At 51.2% G+C, this 22,500-nt stretch overlaps 1 protein-coding gene across 1 annotated transcript in view; it reads left to right on the top strand.

Annotated features, from left to right (window-relative positions):
* The window catches only part of LOC139405579 (intermembrane lipid transfer protein VPS13B-like), a 287,456-nt gene that overhangs the window by 43,105 nt on the left and 221,851 nt on the right, over positions 1-22,500 (top strand). Inside the window, exon 5 of the mRNA XM_071147990.1 lies at positions 22,320-22,447. Within this exon, the coding sequence (XP_071004091.1) occupies positions 22,320-22,447 (128 nt within the window). The remainder of the gene's footprint in view (positions 1-22,319; positions 22,448-22,500) is intronic.

Here is a 22,500-nt window from a genome sequence, read left to right as displayed (position 1 = left end):
AGTCTACGCCCCTTCGTCTGTGATTGGTCAACAGTAGGGATTCTTCAATAAAGTCTTTGTTGTCATTCAACAAGAGGCGACTCGTTTTCATGCACATTTATACGTAAAGATATTACACCAAACATCTTAGTTAGATGTAAAATTGCGCGACGAAGATCTCTTTCTGCAAAAACATAACTCAATGAATGTCATTCATTTTTTATCTTATATTAATGCTGACTATGTTGAGGAAGTGAATACTGGCTACGGCATCTCAAAATGGACACAGTACAATTGCTGCTTTTTTCTTGTTTTTTTAAGCAAAGGTATTTTAAGGAAGTATGGGAGCAGACTCATTGGGCTAGGGGAATCACCCACCTGGTGTCCCAGGTCTAAATCAGTCCCTGATTAGAGGGGAATCACCCACCTGGTGTTCCAGGTCTAAATCAGGCCCTGATTAGAGGGGAATCACCCACCTGGTGTCCCAGGTCTAAATCAGGCCCTGATTAGAGGGGAATCACCCACCTGGTGTCCCAGGTCTAAATCAGTCCCTGATTAGAGGGGAATCACCCACCTGGTGTCCCAGGTCTAAATCAGTCCCCGATTAGAGGGGAATCACCCACCTGGTGTCCCAGGTCTAAATCAGGCCCCGATTAGAGGGGAATCACCCACCTGATGTTCCAGGTCTAAATCAGGCCCTGATTAGAGGGGAATCACCCCACCTGGTGTCCCAGGTCTAAATCAGTCCCTGATTAGAGGGGAATCACCCACCTGGTGTCCCAGGTCTAAATCAGTCCCTGATTAGAGGGGAATCACCCACCTGGTGTCCCAGGTCCAAATCAGGCCCTGATTAGAGGGGAATCACCCACCTGGTGTCCCAGGTCTAAACCAGTCCCTGATTAGAGGGGAATCACCCACCTGGTGTCCCAGGTCTAAACCAGTCCCTGATTAGAGGGGAATCATCCACCTGGTGTACCAGGTCTAAATCAGTCCCTGATTAGAGGGGAATCACCCACCTGGTGTCCCAGGTCTAAACCAGTCCCTGATTAGAGGGGAATCACCCACCTGGTGTCCCAGGTCTAAACCAGTCCCCGATTAGAGGGGAATCACCCAGCTGGTGTCCCAGGTCTAAATCAGTCCCTGATTAGAGGGGAATCACCCACCTGGTGTCCCAGGTCTAAATCAGGCCCCGATTAGAGGGGAATCACCCACCTGGTGTTCCAGGTCTAAATCAGTCCCTGATAAGAGGGGAATCACCCACCTGGTGTCCCAGGTCTAAATCAGGCCCCGATTAGAGGGGAATCACCCACCTGGTGTCCCAGGTCTAAATCAGGCCCTGATTAGAGGGGAATCACCCACCTGGTGTCCCAGGTCTAAACCAGTCCCTGATTAGAGGGGAGTCACCCACCTGGTGTCCCAGGTCTAAACCAGTCCCTGATTAGAGGGGAATCACCCACCTGGTGTCCCAGGTCTAAATCAGGCCCTGATTAGAGGGGAATCACCCACCTGGTGTCCCAGGTCTAAATCAGGCCCTGATTAGAGGGGAATCACCCACCTGGTGTCCCAGGTCTAAACCAGTCCCTGATTAGAGGGGAATCACCCACCTGGTGTCCCAGGTCTAAATCAGGCCCCGATTAGAGGGGAATCACCCACCTGGTGTTCCAGGTCTAAATCAGTCCCTGATAAGAGGGGAATCACCCACCTGGTGTCCCAGGTCTAAATCAGGCCCTGATTAGAGGGGAATCACCCACCTGGTGTCCCAGGTCTAAATCAGGCCCTGATTAGAGGGGAATCACCCACCTGGTGTCCCAGGTCTAAACCAGTCCCTGATTAGAGGGGAGTCACCCACCTGGTGTCCCAGGTCTAAACCAGTCCCTGATTAGAGGGGAATCACCCACCTGGTGTCCCAGGTCTAAATCAGGCCCTGATTAGAGGGGAATCACCCACCTGGTGTCCCAGGTCTAAATCAGGCCCTGATTAGAGGGGAATCACCCACCTGGTGTCCCAGGTCTAAACCAGTCCCTGATTAGAGGGGAATCACCCACCTGGTGTCCCAGGTCTAAACCAGTCCCTGATTAGAGGGGAATCATCCACCTGGTGTACCAGGTCTAAATCAGTCCCTGATTAGAGGACAACGATGTAAAACAGGTTCAGATTAGAATGTGGGGATTATAGACCACTTCATGGTGACCCAGGTCAGCTCAGGGTTATGTTCGTCATCCCAGAAGTATCCCAATGTTTGGACTTCTGTCAGCCTGCTATTTCTCTTCACAACAACTGATTGGACGGATGACTTTGAAAACAACTTGTTTTGCCTCGGGGGACCATGTGGCCACGTCCCCCCCCTCCCCCCTCCCTGCCTCAATTACCACACTAATTGGATCCCATAAAGCTAGCCACTAAACTAGCTCTTAAGTGTTTTCTTTAGTGTCCTAATGAAAGCAATGTTGGCATCAGGAATCTGCTGGGATTGCAGGCCTCCAGAGCTTCTCATTGTTACAGGGCACGTCCCAAAGAACGCACCCTAATTCCCTACATTTAGTGCACCACTTTTTTTTTTGTTGTTGTTGACCGCTCTGCTAGTGCACTAAGGAATATAAGTGAGTGTGATTTGGGACGAATCCACAGAGTCTCTTCTCCCAGTAATGACATCAGCAGCTTCCTCCCAAAATCCTAAAATTAGCTGCTGGCGTTGTGGAGGATATGCAGGGAAACAGGAACCGACTGCACATTGTAGCTACGAAACGTACTCTCTGATCTGGCGCCGTTAGGAAGGTCAACTGGGAGGGAATATGAGCTTTGTTCCTGTTCCTGTTTGCTGTTGAACTGATGGGATTAAGAGGTAATGTGTTTCCTGTGAACCGTGGATCAGAGTAGGAATATGGAGACACTGTCAGGATGCTTTCCGTGAAAGACGCGGTCTCGTCGCGGTCTCGGTTTGGGACTCGGACAGAACCAGCACTGCTGTTTCCTGTATCACCAGAACCCACTGCTGTTTCCTGTATCACCAGAACCAACTGCTGTTTCCTGTATCACCAGAACCCACTGCTGTTTCCTGTATCACCAGAACCCACTGCTGTTTCCTGTATCACCAGAACCCACTGTATCAGACTCGAGGGAGGGAGACGTTACATCACACTCATGATGCGCTGTGAGATGAGAGAGAGACAGAGAGAAGCAGGCAGAGGGGAAACTCCTGACCCACTCAGAGAGAGACAGAGGGGAAACTCCTGACCCACTTAGAGAGAGACAGAGGGGAAACTCCTGACCCACTCAGAGAGAGACAGAGAGAAGCAGACAGAGGGGAAACTCCTGACCCACTCAGAGAGAGACAGAGAGAAGCAGACAGAGGGGCAACTCCTGACCCGCTCAGAGAGAGACAGAGAGAAGCAGACAGAGGGGAAACTCCTGACCCGGCTCAGAGAGAGACAGAGAGAAGCAGACAGAGGGGAAACTCCTGACCCACTCAGAGAGAGACAGAGAGAAGCAGACAGAGGGGTAACTCCTGACCCACTCAGAGAGAGACAGAGAGAAACAGACAGAGTGGAAACTCCTGACCCACTCAGAGAGAGACAGAGAGAAGCAGACAGAGGGGAAACTCCTGACCCACTCAGAGAGAGACAGAGAGAGACTCCTGACCCACTCAGAGAGAGACAGAGTGGAAACTCCTGACCCACTCAGAGACAGACAGAGAGAAGCAGACAGAGGGGAAACTCCTGACCTACTCAGAGAGACAGAGGGGAAACTCCTGACCCGCTCAGAGAGAGAAAGAGAAACAGACAGAGGGGAGACTCCCGTCCCACTCAGAGAGAGACAGAGAGAAGCAGACAGAGGGGAAACTCCTGACCCGCTCAGAGACAGACAGAGAGAAGCAGACAGAGGGGAAACTCCTGACCCACTCAGAGACAGACAGAGAGAAGCAGACAGAGGAGAAACTCCTAACCCGACTCAGAGAGAGACAGAGAGAAGCAGACAGAGGGGAAACTCCTGACCCGGCTCAGAGAGAGACAGAGAGAAGCAGACAGAGGGGAAACTCCTGACCCACTCAGAGAGAGACAGACAGAAGCAGACAGAGGGGAAACTCCTGACCCACTCAGAGAGAGACAGAGATAATCAGACAGAGGGGAAACTCCTGACCCACTCAGAGACAGACAGAGAGAAGCAGACAGAGGGAAACTCCTGACCCGGCTCAGATAGAGACAGAGGGGAGACTCCCATCCCACTCAGAGAGGGACAGAGGGGAGACTCCCATCCCACTCAGAGACAGACAGAGAGAAGCAGACAGAGGGGAGACTCCTGACCCACTCAGAGAGAGACAGAGAGAAGCAGACAGAGAGGTAACTCCTGACCCGGCTCAGAGAGAGACAGAGAGAAGCAGACAGAGTGGAAACTCCTGTCCCGCTTAGAGAGAGACAGAGAGAAGCAGACAGAGGGGAAACTCCTGACCCGCTCAGAGACAGACAGAGAGAAGCAGACAGAGGGGAAACTCCTGACCCGGCTCAGAGAGAGACAGAGAGAAGCAGACAGAGGGGAAACTCCTGACCCGGCTCAGAGAGAGACAGAGAGAAGCAGACAGAGGGGAAACTCCTGACCCACTCAGAGAGAGACAGAGAGAAGCAGACAGAGGGGAAACTCCTGATTCACTCAGAGAGAGACAGAGAGAAGCTGACAGAGGGGAAACTCCTGACCCGCTCAGAGAGAGAAAGAGAAACAGACAGAGGGGAGACTCCCGTCCCACTCAGAGAGAGACAGAGGGGAGACTCCCGTCCCACTCAGAGAGAGACAGAGAGGAGACTCCTTTCCCGCTCAGAGAGAGACAGAGAGAAGCAGACAGAGGGGAAACTCCTGTCCCGCTCAGAGAGAGACAGAGGGGAGACTCCCGTCCCGCTCAGAGAGAGACAGAGAGAAGCAGACAGAGGGGAAACTCCTGTCCCGCTCAGAGAGAGAGAGAGGGGAGACTCCCGTCCCGCTCAGAGAGAGACAGAGAGAAGCAGACAGAGGGGAAACTCCTGTCCCACTCAGAGACAGACAGAGAGAAGCAGACAGAGGGGAAACTCCTGACCCGCTCAGAGACAGACAGAGAGAAGCAGACAGAGGGGAAACTCCTGACCCACTCAGAGACAGACAGAGGGGTAACTATTGACCCGCTCAGAGAGAGACAGAGAGAAGCAGACAGAGGGGAAACTCCTGACCCACTCAGAGACAGACAAAGAGAAGCAGACAGAGGGAAACTCCTGACCCACTCAGAGAGAGACAGAGAGAAGCAGACAGAGGGGAAACTCCTGACCCACTCAGAGACAGACAGAGAGAAGCAGACAGAGGGGAAACTCCTGACCCACTCAGAGAGAGACAGAGAGAAGCAGACAGAGGGGAAACTCCTGACCCACTCAGAGACAGACAGAGGGGAAACTCCTGACCCACTCAGAGACAGACAAAGAGAAGCAGACAGAGGGAAACTCCTGACCCAGCTCAGATAGAGACAGAGGGGAGACTCCCATCCCACTCAGAGAGGGACAGAGGGGAGACTCCCATCCCACTCAGAGACAGACAGAGAGAAGCAGACAGAGGGGAGACTCCTGACCCACTCAGAGACAGACAGAGAGAAGCAGACAGAGGGGAAACTCCTGACCCACTCAGAGACAGACAAAGAGAAGCAGACAGAGGGAAACTCCTGACCCGGCTCAGAGAGAGACAGAGAGAAGCAGACAGAGGGAAACTCCTGACCCACTCAGAGACAGACAAAGAGAAGCAGACAGAGGGAAACTCCTGTCCCACTCAGAGAGAGACAGAGATAATCAGACAGAGGGGAAACTCCTGACCCACTCAGAGAGAGACAGAGATAATCAGACAGAGGGGAAACTCCTGACCCACTCAGAGAGAGACAGAGAGAAGCAGACAGAAGGTAACTCCTGACCCGGCTCAGAGAGAGACAGAGAGAAGCAGACAGAAGGTAACTCCTGACCCGGCTCTAGTATCTTGATGGAAGTCTGTTATTGGCTGCTGTGTTCTGGTTCGAGGGATCATGTTGACACTGGACATTTATTTATCTAGTTTAACTTTTCTCACAAAGTCAATCATTTATCAACGTAATGATGGTGGATAGAGAAAGAAAACAAACTGTAGGGAGGAATAATGAGATATAGGTAGACAGGAGAGGGTTATGGGTAGACAGGAGAGGGTTATGGGTAGACAGGAGAGGGTTATGGGTAGACAGGAGAGGGTTATGGGTAGACAGGAGAGGGTTATGGGTAGACAGGAGAGGGTTATGGGTAGACAGGAGAGGTCTGGAGAGGTCTGTAGTCTGAGGGGAGAGAGAGAGGGTTATGGGTAGACAGGAGAGGTCTGTAGTCTGAGGGGAGAGAGAGAGGGTTATGGGTAGACAGGAGAGGGTCATGGGTAGACAGGAGAGGGTTATGGGTAGACAGGAGAGGGTTATGGGTAGACAGGAGAGGGTTATGGGTAGACAGGAGAGGGTTATGGGTAGACAGGAGAGGTCTGGAGAGGTCTGTAGTCTGAGGGGAGAGAGAGAGGGTTATGGGTAGACAGGAGAGGTCTGGAGAGGTCTGTAGGCTGAGGGTAGAGAGAGAGGGTTATGGGTAGACAGGAGAGGTCTGGAGAGGTCTGTAGTCTGAGGGGAGAGAGAGAGGGTTATGGGTAGACAGGAGAGGTCTGGAGAGGTCTGTAGGCTGAGGGGAGAGAGAGAGGGTTATGGGTAGACGGGAGAGGGTTATGGGTAGACAGGAGAGGTCTGGAGAGGTTTGTAGGCTGAGGGGAGAGAGAGAGGGTTATGGGTAGACAGGAGATGTCTGGAGAGGTCTGTAGGCTGATGGGAGAGAGAGAGGGTTATGGGTAGACGGGAGAGGGTTATGGGTAGACAGGAGAGGTCTGTAGTCTGAGGGGAGAGAGAGAGGGTTATGGGTAGACAGGAGAGGTCTGTAGTCTGAGGGGAGAGAGAGGGTTATGGGTAGACAGGAGAGGTCTGTAGTCTGAGGGGAGAGAGAGGGTTATAGACAGGAGAGGTCTGAGGTTAGAGAAGGTTATAGACAGGAGAGGTCTGATGTTAGAGAGAGATATGGTTATGGGTGGACACAATAGGTCTGAGGTTAGAGAGGGTTATAGACACGAGAGGTCTGATGTTAGAGAGGGTTATAGACAGGAAAGGTCTGAGGTTAGAGATGGTTATAGACGGTAGAGGTCTGGGAGAGAGATGAGGAGGAGATAAACAGACGGAGAGATGGAGAGGAGATAAACAGAGGGAGAGATGGAATGGGAGATACACAGGGGGAGAGATAGAGAGGAGATACACAGGGGGAGCGATAGAGAGGAGATAAACGGGGAGAGATAGAGAGGAGATAAACAGGGGGAGAGATGGAGAGGAGATAAACGGGGAGAGATAGAGAGGAGATAAACAGGGGGGGGTGGAGAGGAGATAACAGGGGGAGAGATAGAGAGGAGATAAACGGGGGGGGTGGAGAGGAGATAACATGGGGAGAGATAGCTAGGAGATAAACAGAGGGAGAGATAGAGATGAGATAAACAGGAGGAGAGATAGAGAGGAGATAAACGGGGGGGGGGTGGAGAGGAGATAACAGGGGGAGAGATAGATAGGAGATAAACAGAGGGAGAGATGGAGAGGAGATTAACAGAGGGAGAGATAGAGAGGATATAAACAGGGGAGAGATAGAGATGATATAAACAGGGGGAGAGATAGAGAGGAGATAAACAGGGGGAGAGATTTAGAGGAGATAAACAGGGGGAGAGATAGAGAGGAGATACACAGGGGGAGCGATAGAGAGGAGATAAACGGGGAGAGATAGAGAGGAGATAAACACGGGGAGAGATAAACAGGGGGAGAGAGAGAGGAGATAAACGGGGATAGATGGAGAGATAAACAGGTAGAGAGATAGAGAGATGAACAGGGGGAGAGGTGGAGAGGAGATAAACGGGGAGAGATAGAGAGGAGATAAACGGGGGGGTGGAGAGGAGATAACAGGAGGAGAGATAGATATGAGATAAACAGAGGGAGAGATGGAGAGGAGATCAACAGAGGGAGAGATGGAGAGGAGATAAACAGGAGGAGAGATAGAGAGGAGATAAACAGGGGGGGGCGGAGAGGAGATAAACAGGGGGAGATATGGAGAGGAGATAAACAACAGGGGGTGGAGAGGAGATAAACAGGGGGGGGGTGGAGAGGAGATAAACAGAGGGATATATAGAGAGGAGATAAACAGGGGGAGAGATTGAGAGGAGATAAACAGAGGGATATATAGAGAGGAGATACACAGGGGGAGAGATAGAGAGGAGATACACAGGGGGAGCGATAGAGAGGAGATAAACGGGGAGAGATAGAGAGGAGATAAACAGGGGGAGAGATGGAGAGGAGATAAACGGGGAGAGATAGAGAGGAGATAAACAGGGGGGGGTGGAGAGGAGATAACAGGGGGAGAGATAGAGAGGAGATAAACAGGGGGGGGGGTGGAGAGGAGATAACATGGGGAGAGATAGCTAGGAGATAAACAGAGGGAGAGATAGAGATGAGATAAACAGGGGGAGAGATAGAGAGGAGATAAACGGGGGGGGGGTGGAGAGGAGATAACAGGGGGAGAGATAGATAGGAGATAAACAGAGGGAGAGATGGAGAGGAGATTAACAGAGGGAGAGATAGAGAGGATATAAACAGGGGAGAGATAGAGATGATATAAACAGGGGGAGAGATAGAGAGGAGATAAACAGGGGGAGAGATTTAGAGGAGATAAACAGGGGGAGAGATAGAGAGGAGATACACAGGGGGAGCGATAGAGAGGAGATAAACGGGGAGAGATAGAGAGGAGATAAACACGGGGAGAGATAAACAGGGGGAGAGAGAGAGGAGATAAACGGGGATAGATGGAGAGATAAACAGGTAGAGAGATAGAGAGATGAACAGGGGGAGAGGTGGAGAGGAGATAAACGGGGAGAGATAGAGAGGAGATAAACGGGGGGGTGGAGAGGAGATAACAGGAGGAGAGATAGATATGAGATAAACAGAGGGAGAGATGGAGAGGAGATCAACAGAGGGAGAGATGGAGAGGAGATAAACAGGAGGAGAGATAGAGAGGAGATAAACAGGGGGGGGGCGGAGAGGAGATAAACAGGGGGAGATATGGAGAGGAGATAAACAACAGGGGGTGGAGAGGAGATAAACAGGGGGGGGGGTGGAGAGGAGATAAACAGAGGGATAAATAGCGAGGAGATAAACAGGGGGAGAGATTGAGAGGAGATAAACAGAGGGATATATAGAGAGGAGATAAACAGGGGGAGAGATGGAGAGGAGATAAACAGAGGGATATATAGAGAGGAGATAAACAGGGGGAGAGATGGAGAGGAGATAAACAGAGAGAGAGATGGAGAGGAGATAAACAGGAGGAGAGATGGAGAGGAGATACACATGGGGAAATATGGAGAGGATATACACAGGGAGAGAGATGGAGAGGAGATAAACAGGGAGAGAGATGGAGAGGAGATAAACAGGGGGAGAGATAGAGAGGAGATAAACAGGGAGAGAGATGGAGAGGAGATAAACAGGGAGAGAGATGGAGATGAGATAAACAGGGGGATAGATGGAGAGGAGATAAACGGGGGAGAGATAGATAGGAGATAACCAGGGGGATAGATGGAGAGGAGATAACCAGGGGGAGAGATGGAGAGGAGATAACCAGGGGGAGAGATTTATAGGAGATAAACAGGGGGAGAGATAGAGAGGAGATAAACAAGGGGATAGATGGAGAGGAGATAAACAGGGGGAGAGATGGAGAGGAGATAAACAGGGGGAGAGATGGAGAGGAGATAACCAGGGGGATATATGGATAGGAGATAAACAGGGAGAGAGATGGAGAGGAGATAAACAGGGAGAGAGATGGAGAGGAGATAAACAGGGGGAGAGATGGAGAGGAGATAAACAGGGAGAGAGATGGAGAGGAGATAACCAGTGGGATATATGGATAGGAGATAAACAGGGAGAGAGATGGAGAGGAGATAACCAGGGGGATATATGGATAGGAGATAAAAAGGGAGAGAGATGGAGAGGAGATAAACAGGGAGAGAGATGGAGAGGAGATTAACAGGGGGAGAGATAGAGAGGAGATAAACCGGGAGAGATAAACAGAGAGAATAGAACAGAGGCAAAACCCTCCACCCCTCCATCCCCCCACCCCTCCATCCCTCCATCCCCCCACCCCTCCACCCATCCACCCCTCCATCCCCCCAGCCCCCCACCCCCCACCACTCCAGCCCCCCACTCCTCCACCCCTCTATCCCTCCACCCCTCCAGCCCCCCCACCCCTCCAGCCCTCCACCCCTCCATCCCTCCAGGGGGTGGAGAGGAGATAAACAGGGGGGGGGTGGAGAGGAGATAAACAGAGGGATATATAGAGAGGAGATAAACAGGGGGAGAGATTGAGAGGAGATAAACAGAGGGATATATAGAGAGGAGATACACAGGGGGAGAGATAGAGAGGAGATACACAGGGGGAGCGATAGAGAGGAGATAAACGGGGAGAGATAGAGAGGAGATAAACAGGGGGAGAGATGGAGAGGAGATAAACGGGGAGAGATAGAGAGGAGATAAACAGGGGGGGGTGGAGAGGAGATAACAGGGGGAGAGATAGAGAGGAGATAAACAGGGGGGGGGGTGGAGAGGAGATAACATGGGGAGAGATAGCTAGGAGATAAACAGAGGGAGAGATAGAGATGAGATAAACAGGGGGAGAGATAGAGAGGAGATAAACGGGGGGGGGGTGGAGAGGAGATAACAGGGGGAGAGATAGATAGGAGATAAACAGAGGGAGAGATGGAGAGGAGATTAACAGAGGGAGAGATAGAGAGGATATAAACAGGGGAGAGATAGAGATGATATAAACAGGGGGAGAGATAGAGAGGAGATAAACAGGGGGAGAGATTTAGAGGAGATAAACAGGGGGAGAGATAGAGAGGAGATACACAGGGGGAGCGATAGAGAGGAGATAAACGGGGAGAGATAGAGAGGAGATAAACACGGGGAGAGATAAACAGGGGGAGAGAGAGAGGAGATAAACGGGGATAGATGGAGAGATAAACAGGTAGAGAGATAGAGAGATGAACAGGGGGAGAGGTGGAGAGGAGATAAACGGGGAGAGATAGAGAGGAGATAAACGGGGGGGTGGAGAGGAGATAACAGGAGGAGAGATAGATATGAGATAAACAGAGGGAGAGATGGAGAGGAGATCAACAGAGGGAGAGATGGAGAGGAGATAAACAGGAGGAGAGATAGAGAGGAGATAAACAGGGGGGGGGCGGAGAGGAGATAAACAGGGGGAGATATGGAGAGGAGATAAACAACAGGGGGTGGAGAGGAGATAAACAGGGGGGGGTGGAGAGGAGATAAACAGAGGGATATATAGAGAGGAGATAAACAGGGGGAGAGATTGAGAGGAGATAAACAGAGGGATATATAGAGAGGAGATAAACAGGGGGAGAGATGGAGAGGAGATAAACAGAGGGATATATAGAGAGGAGATAAACAGGGGGAGAGATGGAGAGGAGATAAACAGAGAGAGAGATGGAGAGGAGATAAACAGGAGGAGAGATGGAGAGGAGATACACATGGGGAAATATGGAGAGGATATACACAGGGAGAGAGATGGAGAGGAGATAAACAGGGAGAGAGATGGAGAGGAGATAAACAGGGGGAGAGATAGAGAGGAGATAAACAGGGAGAGAGATGGAGAGGAGATAAACAGGGAGAGAGATGGAGATGAGATAAACAGGGGGATAGATGGAGAGGAGATAAACGGGGGAGAGATAGATAGGAGATAACCAGGGGGATAGATGGAGAGGAGATAACCAGGGGGAGAGATGGAGAGGAGATAACCAGGGGGAGAGATTTATAGGAGATAAACAGGGGGAGAGATAGAGAGGAGATAAACAGGGGGATAGATGGAGAGGAGATAAACAGGGGGAGAGATGGAGAGGAGATAAACAGGGGGAGAGATGGAGAGGAGATAACCAGGGGGATATATGGAGAGGAGATAAACAGGGGGAGAGATGGAGAGGAGATAACCAGGGGGAGAGATGGAGAGGAGATAACCAGGGGGAGAGATTTATAGGAGATAAACAGGGGGAGAGATAGAGAGGAGATAAACAAGGGGATAGATGGAGAGGAGATAAACAGGGGGAGAGATGGAGAGGAGATAAACAGGGGGAGAGATGGAGAGGAGATAACCAGGGGGATATATGGATAGGAGATAAACAGGGAGAGAGATGTGGAGAGGAGATAAACAGGGAGAGAGATGGAGAGGAGATAAACAGGGGGAGAGATGGAGAGGAGATAAACAGGGAGAGAGATGGAGAGGAGATAACCAGTGGGATATATGGATAGGAGATAAACAGGGAGAGAGATGGAGAGGAGATAACCAGGGGGATATATGGATAGGAGATAAACAGGGAGAGAGATGGAGAGGAGATAAACAGGGAGAGAGATGGAGAGGAGATTAACAGGGGGAGAGATAGAGAGGAGATAAACCGGGAGAGATAAACAGAGAGAATAGAACAGAGGCAAAACCCTCCACCCCTCCATCCCCCCACCCCTCCATCCCTCCATCCCCCCACGCCTCCACCCCTCCACCCATCCACCCCTCCATCCCCCCAGCCCCCCACCCCCCACCACTCCAGCCCCCCACTCCTCCACCCCTCTATCCCTCCACCCCTCCAGCCCCCCCACCCCTCCAGCCCTCCACCCCTCCATCCCTCCATGCCAGTAAGTCTGTTCTACTCTGCTCTGTCTTTGTGGCATGCTTCAACAGCACTCTAACAAATGAAGTCGGATAAATATTTAAATAAACAGCGACCTGCATCCAAAACAAATACCCCAGTCGGTTATTAAAAAGTTAGTTGCTGCCTCTGCGTGGCAGCTGTAAAAGAATATACAACACTTCATTTTATTGTAAACCACTTGTAATGGGAAACATACCGGCCAAGTCCAGCCTGGCAGGGAGATATGGGGAGAGAGAGGAACAGGGAGTCTGTTTTAAATAACAGAGTAGGGACAGCGTGTTGCTGAAGGACAGAGGGACACGTAGTGCTTCCTGTTGTGATCCCTGTGGTGATGTCAATAATGATTCTCTAGAAAGACCCGTCCACTAGTGATGTTATGGTGTTACAGGTGATCTGTGACGGTTAGTGTCTCTCTGTCCTTCAGCAACACACTGTGATTCCTGTTGTGATCCCTGTAGTGATGTCAATAATGATTCTCTAGAAAGACCCGTCCGTCCACTAGTGATGTTATGGTCTTACAGGTGATCTGTGACGGTTAGTGGCTCTCTGTCCTTCAGCAACACACTGTGCTTTCTGTTGTGATCCCTGTGGTGATGTCAATAATTATTCTCTAGAAAGACCCAGGTTACAGGTGATCTGTGACGGTTAGTGGCTCTCTGAAGAATTAGTGAATTAATATATATTAATATATACAAGGATGTGATGTGGAAACTGTACTATATGACTCTGACTATCCCTCTCTCTCTGACTCTCCCTCTCTGACTCTCCCTCTCTGACTCTGACTCTCTCTCTGGCTCCCTCTCTCTCTGACTCTCCCTCTTTCTCTCTGAATCTCCCTCTTTTTCTCTCTGATTCCCTCTCTCTTTGACTCTCTCTCTCTTTCTGACTCTCTCTGACTCTCCCTCTCCCTCTCTCTGACTCTCCCTCTCTCTCATCTCTTCTGTCATGCTTTGGCCCCAGTTTTTAAAGCCCCTGGTTTCATGTATATGTGATTGACAACAAGTGACCCTGAACAAGAGAGGGAGGCAGTGATAGAGAGAGAGAGAGAAGTAAAGAGAGAGTTCTAGAAGAGGGTGGGTTGAGGGTGGGGCTGTAATGGCATGAGGCAGGGGAATAACAACCCTGTGCTCTGCTACAGGGAATAACCAGTATATTCCAGAACTCAGCTGTGAGGAGAGTAGGCCCTGAGGAATCGTTACAGCGTGGGAGGTTTGAGAGGCCTCTGGATGCTCCCTCCGTCACCTCTGCGAGTCGCCCACACAGCCTTGAGCCCCATCCCATGCCTCCACAGCGCAGCACCACTAAGCCTGAACTCTGAGTCCAGACACTTCTTTTCTCTCACAGGCCTACATCCTCTAACAGACCTGCAGCCTCTCTAACAGACCTACAGCCTCTCTAACAGACCTACAGCCTCTCTAACAGGCCTACAGCCTCTCTAACAGACCTACAGCCTCTATAACAGACCTACAGCCTCTCTAACATACCTACAGCCTCTCTAACAGGCCTACAACCTCTCTAACAGACCTACAGCCTCTCTAACATACCTACAGTCTCTCTAACAGGCCTACAGCCTCTCTAACAGACCTACAGCCTCTATAACAGACCTACGGCCTCTCTAACAGACCTACAGCCTCTCTGACAGACCTACAGCCTCTCTGACAGACCTACAGCCTCTCTGACAGACCTACAGCCTCTCTAACATACCTACAGTCTCTCTAACATACCTCCAGCCTCTCTAACATACCTCCAGCCTCTCTAACAGACCTACAGCCTCTCTAACAGACCTACAGCCTCTCTAACAGACCTACATCCTCTCTAACAGGCCTACAGACTCTCTAACAGACATACAGCCTCTCTAACAGACCGACATCCTCTCCTACAGCCTCTCTAACAGTCTCTATAACAGACCTACAGCCTCTCTAACAGACCTTCAGCCTCTCTAACAGGCCTTCATCCTCTCTAACAGGCCTACAGCCTCTCTAACAGGCCTACAGACTCTCTAACAGACATACAGCCTCTCTAACAGACCTACATCCTCTCCTACAGCCTCTCTAACAGTCTCTATAACAGACCTACAGCCTCTCTAACAGACCTTCAGCCTCTCTAACAGGCCTTCATCCTCTCTAACAGGCCTACAGCCTCTCTAACAGACATACAGCCTCTCTAACAGACCTACATCCTCTCCTACAGCCTCTCTAACAGTCTCTATAACAGACCTACAGCCTCTCTAACAGGCCTTCATCCTCTCTAACAGGCCTACAGCCTCTCTAACAGACCTCCAGCCTCTCTAACAGACCTCCAGCATGAATCCCTATGTGTTCTACTCTCCAGACCTCCAGGACTGTGTCTGGTTTAATAGATGGAGCTGTAATGCTTCTAATGTCTCTACCTGCCTGGGCCTTCCCTGGGCCCACACTGGGCCTACCCTGGGCCTACCCTGGGTCTACCATTGGCCTACTCTGGGCCTTCCCTGGCCCTACCCTGGGCCCACACTAGGCCTACCCTGGGCCCACACTGGGCCTACCCTAGGTCCACACTGGGCCTGCCCTGGGACCACACTGGGCCTTCCCTGGCCCTACCCTGGGCCCACACTGGGCCTACCCTGGGCCCACACTGGGTCTACCCTGGGCCCACACTGGGCCTACCCTGGGTCAGGACAGGTCAGGACTAGTCAGGACAGGTCTGACAGATCAGGACTGGTCAGGTCAGGACAGGTCAGACCAGGACTGGACAGACCAGGACTGGACAGGTCAGACCAGGACTGGTCAGGACAGGTCAGACCAGGACTGGACAGGTCAGAACAGGACAGGTCAGAACTCATGATGTCATCCTGGGGGACAGGTTTGTCCCCAGCAGTCTAAGCCTCTGTCCCAAATGGCAGCCGATTCCCTACGCAGGGCAAAAGTAGTGTACTAAATAGGGAATAGGGCTCTGGTCTAAAGTAGTGCACTATATAGGGAATAGGGTGCCATTTGCCAGCCAACCCATGGTGACAGACGGAGGGAGAGAGAAGAGTTGTTGATTTGTTGATGTTTTCGGGGGAAAAAGGCGCTTCATGGTCAACCCGACGTCTGCATTGGCCGTGCAGCATTTACGTTGATACGGCCTCTGCAGCATTTACGGTGATACGGCCTCTGCAGCATTTACGGTGATACGGCCTCTACACCATTTGGGAGACGCGCAGCGATGCGTTACGGAGCCCCGTTTGGCCTCTGAGAGCCTCCAGAGGCTCGGCATTGCGTCACATCCTCCATCAAGCATGAATTGGCTTTAAGGTTAGAGGACTGTAGTCAGTAGCTGGGAGCCTGTCATGGTTGATTCCCCCCGACCATCAGCACCCCACCCCCTCCTAGCCCAGCCTCACACCACTGCACCCCCAAATCCCTTCTACCACAGCGTGCACCACCACCTCTACCACCCCTCCCCACTACCCCCACCACCATCACCTCTAATCAAATGGTATTGGTCACATACACATGGTTAGCAGATGTTAATGCGAGTGTAGTGAAATGCTTGTGCTTCTAGTTCCGACAGTGCAGTAATATCTGCTTGGGATATACACGGCTGTGACTATAATTATATATTATATATTCATACATTCATCTCTTGGTAGATAATGCGGTCGGCATTTGATTGTAAGGAATTCTAGGTCAGGTGAACAAAAGGACTTGAGTTCCTGTATGTTGTTATGATCACACCATGAGTCATTAATCATAAGTCATCCACCCCCGCCCTTCTTCTTACCAGAGAGATGTTTGTTTCTGTCGGTGCGATGCGTGAGGAAACCGGGTGGCTGTACCGACTCTGACAACGTATCCCGAGTGAGACATGTTTCCGTGAAACAGAGAATGTTACCATCTCTGATGTCTCTCTGGAAGGCAACTCGTGCCCTAATTTCGTCCACCTTGTTGTCTACAGATTGGGACATTGGCGAGTAATATACTCGGAAACGGTGGATGGTGTGCTCGCCGTCTGAGTCTGACCAGTAGGACGCTCCGTCCGCCTCTCCTGCACCAAGAGGTTGTTTTGGGTCGGGCCTCTGGGATCAGATCCCACGTCCAGGGTGACTGTGTTGTTTTGGGTCGGGCCTCTGGGATAAGATCCCACGTCCAGGGTGACTGTGTTGTTTTGGGTCGGGCCTCTGGGATAAGATCCCACGTCCAGGGTGACTGTGTTGTTTTGGGTCGGGCCTCTGGGATAAGATCCCACGTCCAGGGTGACTGTGTTGTTTTGGGTCGGGCCTCTGGGATAAGATCCCACGTCCAGGGTGACTGTGTTGTTTTGGGTCGGGCCTCTGGGATCAGATCCCACGTCCAGGGTGACTGTGTTGTTTTGGGTCGGGCCTCTGGGATCAGATCCCACGTCCAGGGTGACTGTGTTGTTTTGGGTCGGGCCTCTGGGATAAGATCCCACGTCCAGGGTGACTGCGTTGTTTTGGGTCGGGCCTCTGGGATCAGATCCCACGTCCAGGGTGACTGCGTTGTTTTGGGTCGGGCCTCTGGGATCAGATCCCACGTCCAGGGTGACTGCGTTGTTTTGGGTCGGGCCTCTGGGACATCAGGCCCCACCACCACCACCACCACCTCTAAACCCCTCCCCACATCAGGCCCCACCACCTCTACACCCCTCCCCACTACCACAACAGGGCCCCTAGGGCGAGGAGAGGAGACAGTAAGGCGAGGAGAGGAGACAGTAGGGCGAGGAGAGGAGGAGACAGTAAGGCGAGGAGAGGAGACAGTAGGGTGAGGGGAGGAGACAGTAGGACGAGGGGAGGAGACAGTAGGGTGAGGGGAGGAGACAGTAAGGCGAGGGGAGGAGTCAGTAGGGCGAGGAGAGGAGACAGTAGGGCAAGGAGAGGAGACAGTAGGGTGAGGGGAGGAGACAGTAGGGCGAGGGGAGGAGACAGTAGGGCGAGGGGAGGAGACAGGATTATCTTGGTCAATGTATGGCCACTCTCTGTCATAATTACATAGATATACACGGAAACTTACACACACACACACACACACACCTGTGAGCTCAGTCCTTCCACCCTCAGCATGAGGTAGGATGCCACGGCTACCACAAAAACTAACCGGCCATCTTGATTTCGCTCTGTCACCTTGGAAATCCCCTCAGCTGTTTTAGTGATACTTAGGAAAGAGAGGTATTTCAGGAGGGTTGACATCATCGCCTGACAGCTGTGGGACAGAGGAGAGGAGAGCTGTATAGCGAGTTGCTGAGCTTAGCAGGCAGACCTTTAAATCATGGAATAATGTGTCTTAATGTCTCTTCAGAGACCCCACAGTCCCTCTCTCACCTGTGACGCTAACGCCAACTAGCCACACTGATGGCTTTACCATGCCCTCTCTACTGTAGCTAGCTAGCTAACTGATGCTAATGCTAGCCACACTGATGGCTTTACCATGCCCTCTCTACTGTAGCTAGCTAGCTGATGCTAATGCTAGCCACACTAATGGCTTTACCATGCCCTCTCTACTGTAGCTAGCTAGCTGATGCTAATGCTAGCCACACTAATGGCTTTACCATGCCCTCTCTACTGTAGCTAGCTAGCTGGTGCTAACGCTAGCGACACTGATGGCTTTACCATGCCCTCTCTACTGTAGCTAGCTAGCTGATGCTAATGCTAGCCACACTGATGACTTTACCATGCCCTCTCTACTATAGCTAGCTAGCTGATGCTAATGCTAGCCACACTGATGACTTTACTATGTCTTCTACTGTGGCTGGCTAGCTAACTGACGCTAATGCTAGCCATACTGATGACTTTACCATGTCCTCTACTGTGGCTGGCTAGCTAACGGACGCTAATGCTAACCACACTGATGACTTTACCATGCCCTCTACTGTAGCTAGCTAGCTAAATGACGCTATATAGTGGTGTATGGGTGGTTTGGTCTACACCTGTTCTCTACACCTGTTGTATTCAGCATTTTACTGTAAGGTCTACTACACCTGTTGTATTCAGCATTTCACTGTGAGGTCTACTACACCTGTTGTATTCAGCATTTCACTGTAAGGTCTACTACACCTGTTGTATTCAGCATTTCACTGTAAGGTCTACTACACCTGTTGTATTCAGCATTTCACTGTAAGGTCTACTACACCTGTTGTATTCAGCATTTCACTGTAAGGTCTACTACACCTGTTGTATTCAGCATTTCACTGTAAGGTCTACTACACCTGTTGTATTCAGCATTTCACTGTAAGGTCTACTACACCTGTTGTATTCAGCATTTCACTGTAAGGTCTACTACACCTGTTGTATTCAGCATTTCACTGTAAGGTCTACCTACACCTGTTGTATTCAGCATTTCACTGTAAGGTCTACTACACCTGTTGTATTCAGTATTTCACTGTGAGGTCTACTACACCTGTTGTATTCAGCATTTCACTGTGAGGTCTACTACACCTGTTGTATTCAGCATTTCACTGTAAAGTCTACTACACCTGTTGTATTCAGCATTTCACTGTAAAGTCTACCTACACCTGTTGTATTCAGCATTTCACAAATACACATTTATTTGATCTGGCCTCGTCAGGCTAGTTTAACGGGGTGGTCTCCAGGTCAGGCTAGTTTAACAGGGCGGTCTCCTGGTCAGGCTAGTTTAACGGGGCGGTCTCCTGGTCAGGCTAGTTTAACAGGGTGGTCTCCTGGTCAGGCTAGTTTAACAGGGAGGTATCCTGGTCAGGCTAGTTTAACAGGGTGGTCTCCTGGTCAGGCTAGTTTAACGGGGAGGTCTCCTGGTCAGGCTAGTTTAACAGGGTGGTCTCCTGGTCAGGCTAGTTTAACGGGGCTTGCTCCCTGGTTAGGCTAGTTTAACGGGGAGGTCTCCTGGTCAGGCTAGTTTAACGGGGAGGTCTCCTGGTCAGGCTAGTTTAACGGGGAGGTCTCCTGGTCAGGCTAGTTTAACGGGGTGGTCTCCTGGTCAGGCTAGTTTAACAGGGTGGTCTCCTGGTCAGGCTAGTTTAACGGTGCTTGCTCCCTGGTCAGGCTAGTTTAATGGGGCGGTCTCCTGGTCAGGCTAGTTTAACGGGGAGGTCTCCTCGTCAGGCTAGTTTAATAGGGAGTCTCCTGGTCAGGCTAGTTTAACGGGGAGGTCTCCTGGTCAGGCTAGTTTAACGGGGAGGTCTGCTGGTCAGGCTAGTTTAACGGGGTGGTCTCCTGGTCAGGCTAGTTTAACGGGGAGGTCTCCTGGTCAGGCTAGTTTAACAGGGTGGTCTCCTGGTCAGGCTAGTTTAACGGGGAGGTCTCCTGGTCAGGCTAGTTTAACGGGACTTGCTCCCTGGTTAGGCTAGTTTAACGGGGAGGTCTCCTGGTCAGACTAGTTTAACGGGGAGGTCTCCTGGTCAGGCTAGTTTAACGGGGTGGTCTCCTGGTCAGGCTAGTTTAACGGGGAGGTCTCCTGGTCAGGCTAGTTTAACGGGGTGGTCTCCTGGTCAGGCTAGTTTAACAGGGAGGTCTCCTGGTCAGGCTAGTTTAACAGGGTGGTCTCCTGGTCAGGCTAGTTTAATAGGGAGGTCTCCTGGTCAGGCTAGTTTAACGGGGTGGTCTCCTGGTCAGGCTAGTTTAACGGGAGGTCTCCTGGTCAGGCTAGTTTAATCGGGCGGTCTCCTGGTCAGGCTAGTTTAACGGGGAGGTCTCCTGGTCAGGCTAGATTAACGGGGAGGTCTCCTGGTCAGGCTAGTTTAACGGGGAGGTCTCCTGGTCAGGCTAGTTTAACAGGGTGGTCTCCTGGTCAGGCTAGTTTAACGGGGAGGTCTCCTGGTCAGGCTAGTTTAACGGGGAGGTCTCCTGGTCAGGCTAGTTTAACGGGGCGGTCTCCTGGCCAGGCTAGTTTAACGGGACTTTCTCCCTGGTCAGGCTAGTTTAACGGGGCTTGCTCCCTGGTCAGGCTAGTTTAACGGGACTTGCTCCCTGGTCAGGCTAGTTTAACGGGGTGGTCTCCTGGTCAGGCTAGTTTAACGGGACTTGCTCCCTGGTCAGGCTAGTTTAACGGGGCTTTCTCCTGGCCAGGCTAGTTTAACGGGGCTTTCTCCTGGCCAGGCTAGTTTAACGGGGCTTTCTCCTGGCCAGGCTAATTTAACGTGGCTTTCTCCTGGCCAGGCTAGTTTAACGGGGCTTGGTGGTTTGTGTTGTGTGATGATATGTGTGTCTGTTTGTTACCATCAGTATCTGCTGGCTGGAACAAACATCCGTAGTCACGTCAGGAGGCAGGACCTTCAAACCTTGTCATGAATATCTCTGTCCACCATCATGAATGTTCACACTCCCCTTGGCTGTTCATCTCTCTCTCTCTCTGTGGGTTCAGAGATGAGCTCACAGTGAAGTGTCGTTCAGATGTCCTGACTGAATACATGAGACATGTACTATACTGATGAGGATCTGACGTTCAAACCTGCTCTGATCCGTAGATCTGTCTCTCTACTCCATAGATATGTCTCTCTGCTCTGTAGATATGTATCTCTGCTCTGTAGATATGTCTCTCTGCTCTGTAGATCTGTCTCTCTGCTCTGTAGATCTGTCTCTCTGCTCTGTAGATCTGTCTCTCTGCTCCGTAGATATGTCTCTCTGTCTCTCTGCTCTGTAGATATGTCTCTCTGCTCTGTAGATATGTCTCTCTGTCTCTCTGCTCCGTAGATATGTCTCTCTGTCTCTCTGCTCCGTAGATATGTTCCTCTGTCTCTCTGCTCCGTCGATATGTTATTCTGCTCCGTAGATCTGTCTCTCTGCTCCGTAGATATGTCTCTCTGCTCCGTAGATATGTTCCTCTGTCTCTCTGCTCCGTAGATATGTTCCTCTGTCTCTCTGCTCCGTAGATATGTCCCTCTGTCTCCTGCTCCGTAGATATGTTATTCTGCTCCGTAGATATGTTCCTCTGTCTCCTGCTCCGTAGATATGTTATTCTGCTCCGTAGATATGTCTCTCTGCTCCGTAGATATGTCTCTCTGTCTCTCTGCTCCATAGATATGTTCCTCTGCTCCATAGATATGTTCCACTCTCTCTCCTGTTAGGACTCTGTTGTGTTCTCTCTCCCATTCTCTCTGGTCCCTAATAATTCTCTCGTCTCCTAATAATGGTATATTAACCGTGCTTCTCTCTCTCTCTCTCCCTCTCCCTCTCTGTCTCTCTCTCTCCCTTTCTCTCCTTCTCTCCCCCTCTCTCTCCCTCTCTCTCTCTCTCTCTCTCTCTATGTCTCTGTCTATCTCTCTCTCCCTCTCTCTCTCTCTATCTCCCTCCCTCTGTCTCTCTGTCTCTGTCTCTCTCTCGCACCCTCGATCTCTCTCTGTCTCTGTCACTGTCTCTCTCTCCTCTCTCTCTCTCTTCTCTGTCTCTCTGTCCTTCATTCTCTGTCTCTTTGTGTCTCTGTCTCTCTGTGTCTCCCTCTCTCTCTCTCTATCTCCCTCCCTCTGTCTCTCTCTCTCTGTCTCTGTCTCTCTCTCGCACCCTCTCTCTCTGTCTCTCTGTCTCTCTCTCTCTCTCTCTCTCTCGTTATCTCTCGTTATCTCTCTCCCTCTCTCCCCCTCTCTATCTTTCCCTCCCTCCCCAGAGTCCCGTCCTCTGTCCATCCCTATGAAGGTGATGCCTTCCTCTCCAGAGACCTGGACTACCCCAGAGGAACGTATGAAGGAGCTAATCTCTCACGTCTGGGACGCCGTCAAACGACTCACACTACAGGTACATACGCTTCTCACTCCTCCTCCTCTCCCTCTCCCCCCTCCTCCTCTCCC

Source organism: Oncorhynchus clarkii, chromosome 3, assembly GCF_045791955.1.
Source record: "Oncorhynchus clarkii lewisi isolate Uvic-CL-2024 chromosome 3, UVic_Ocla_1.0, whole genome shotgun sequence".
NCBI classification, from domain to species: domain Eukaryota; kingdom Metazoa; phylum Chordata; class Actinopteri; order Salmoniformes; family Salmonidae; genus Oncorhynchus; species Oncorhynchus clarkii.
The sequence above is the reverse complement of the archived record's forward strand: the minus strand, read 5'-3'. Positions and strand labels throughout refer to the sequence as shown.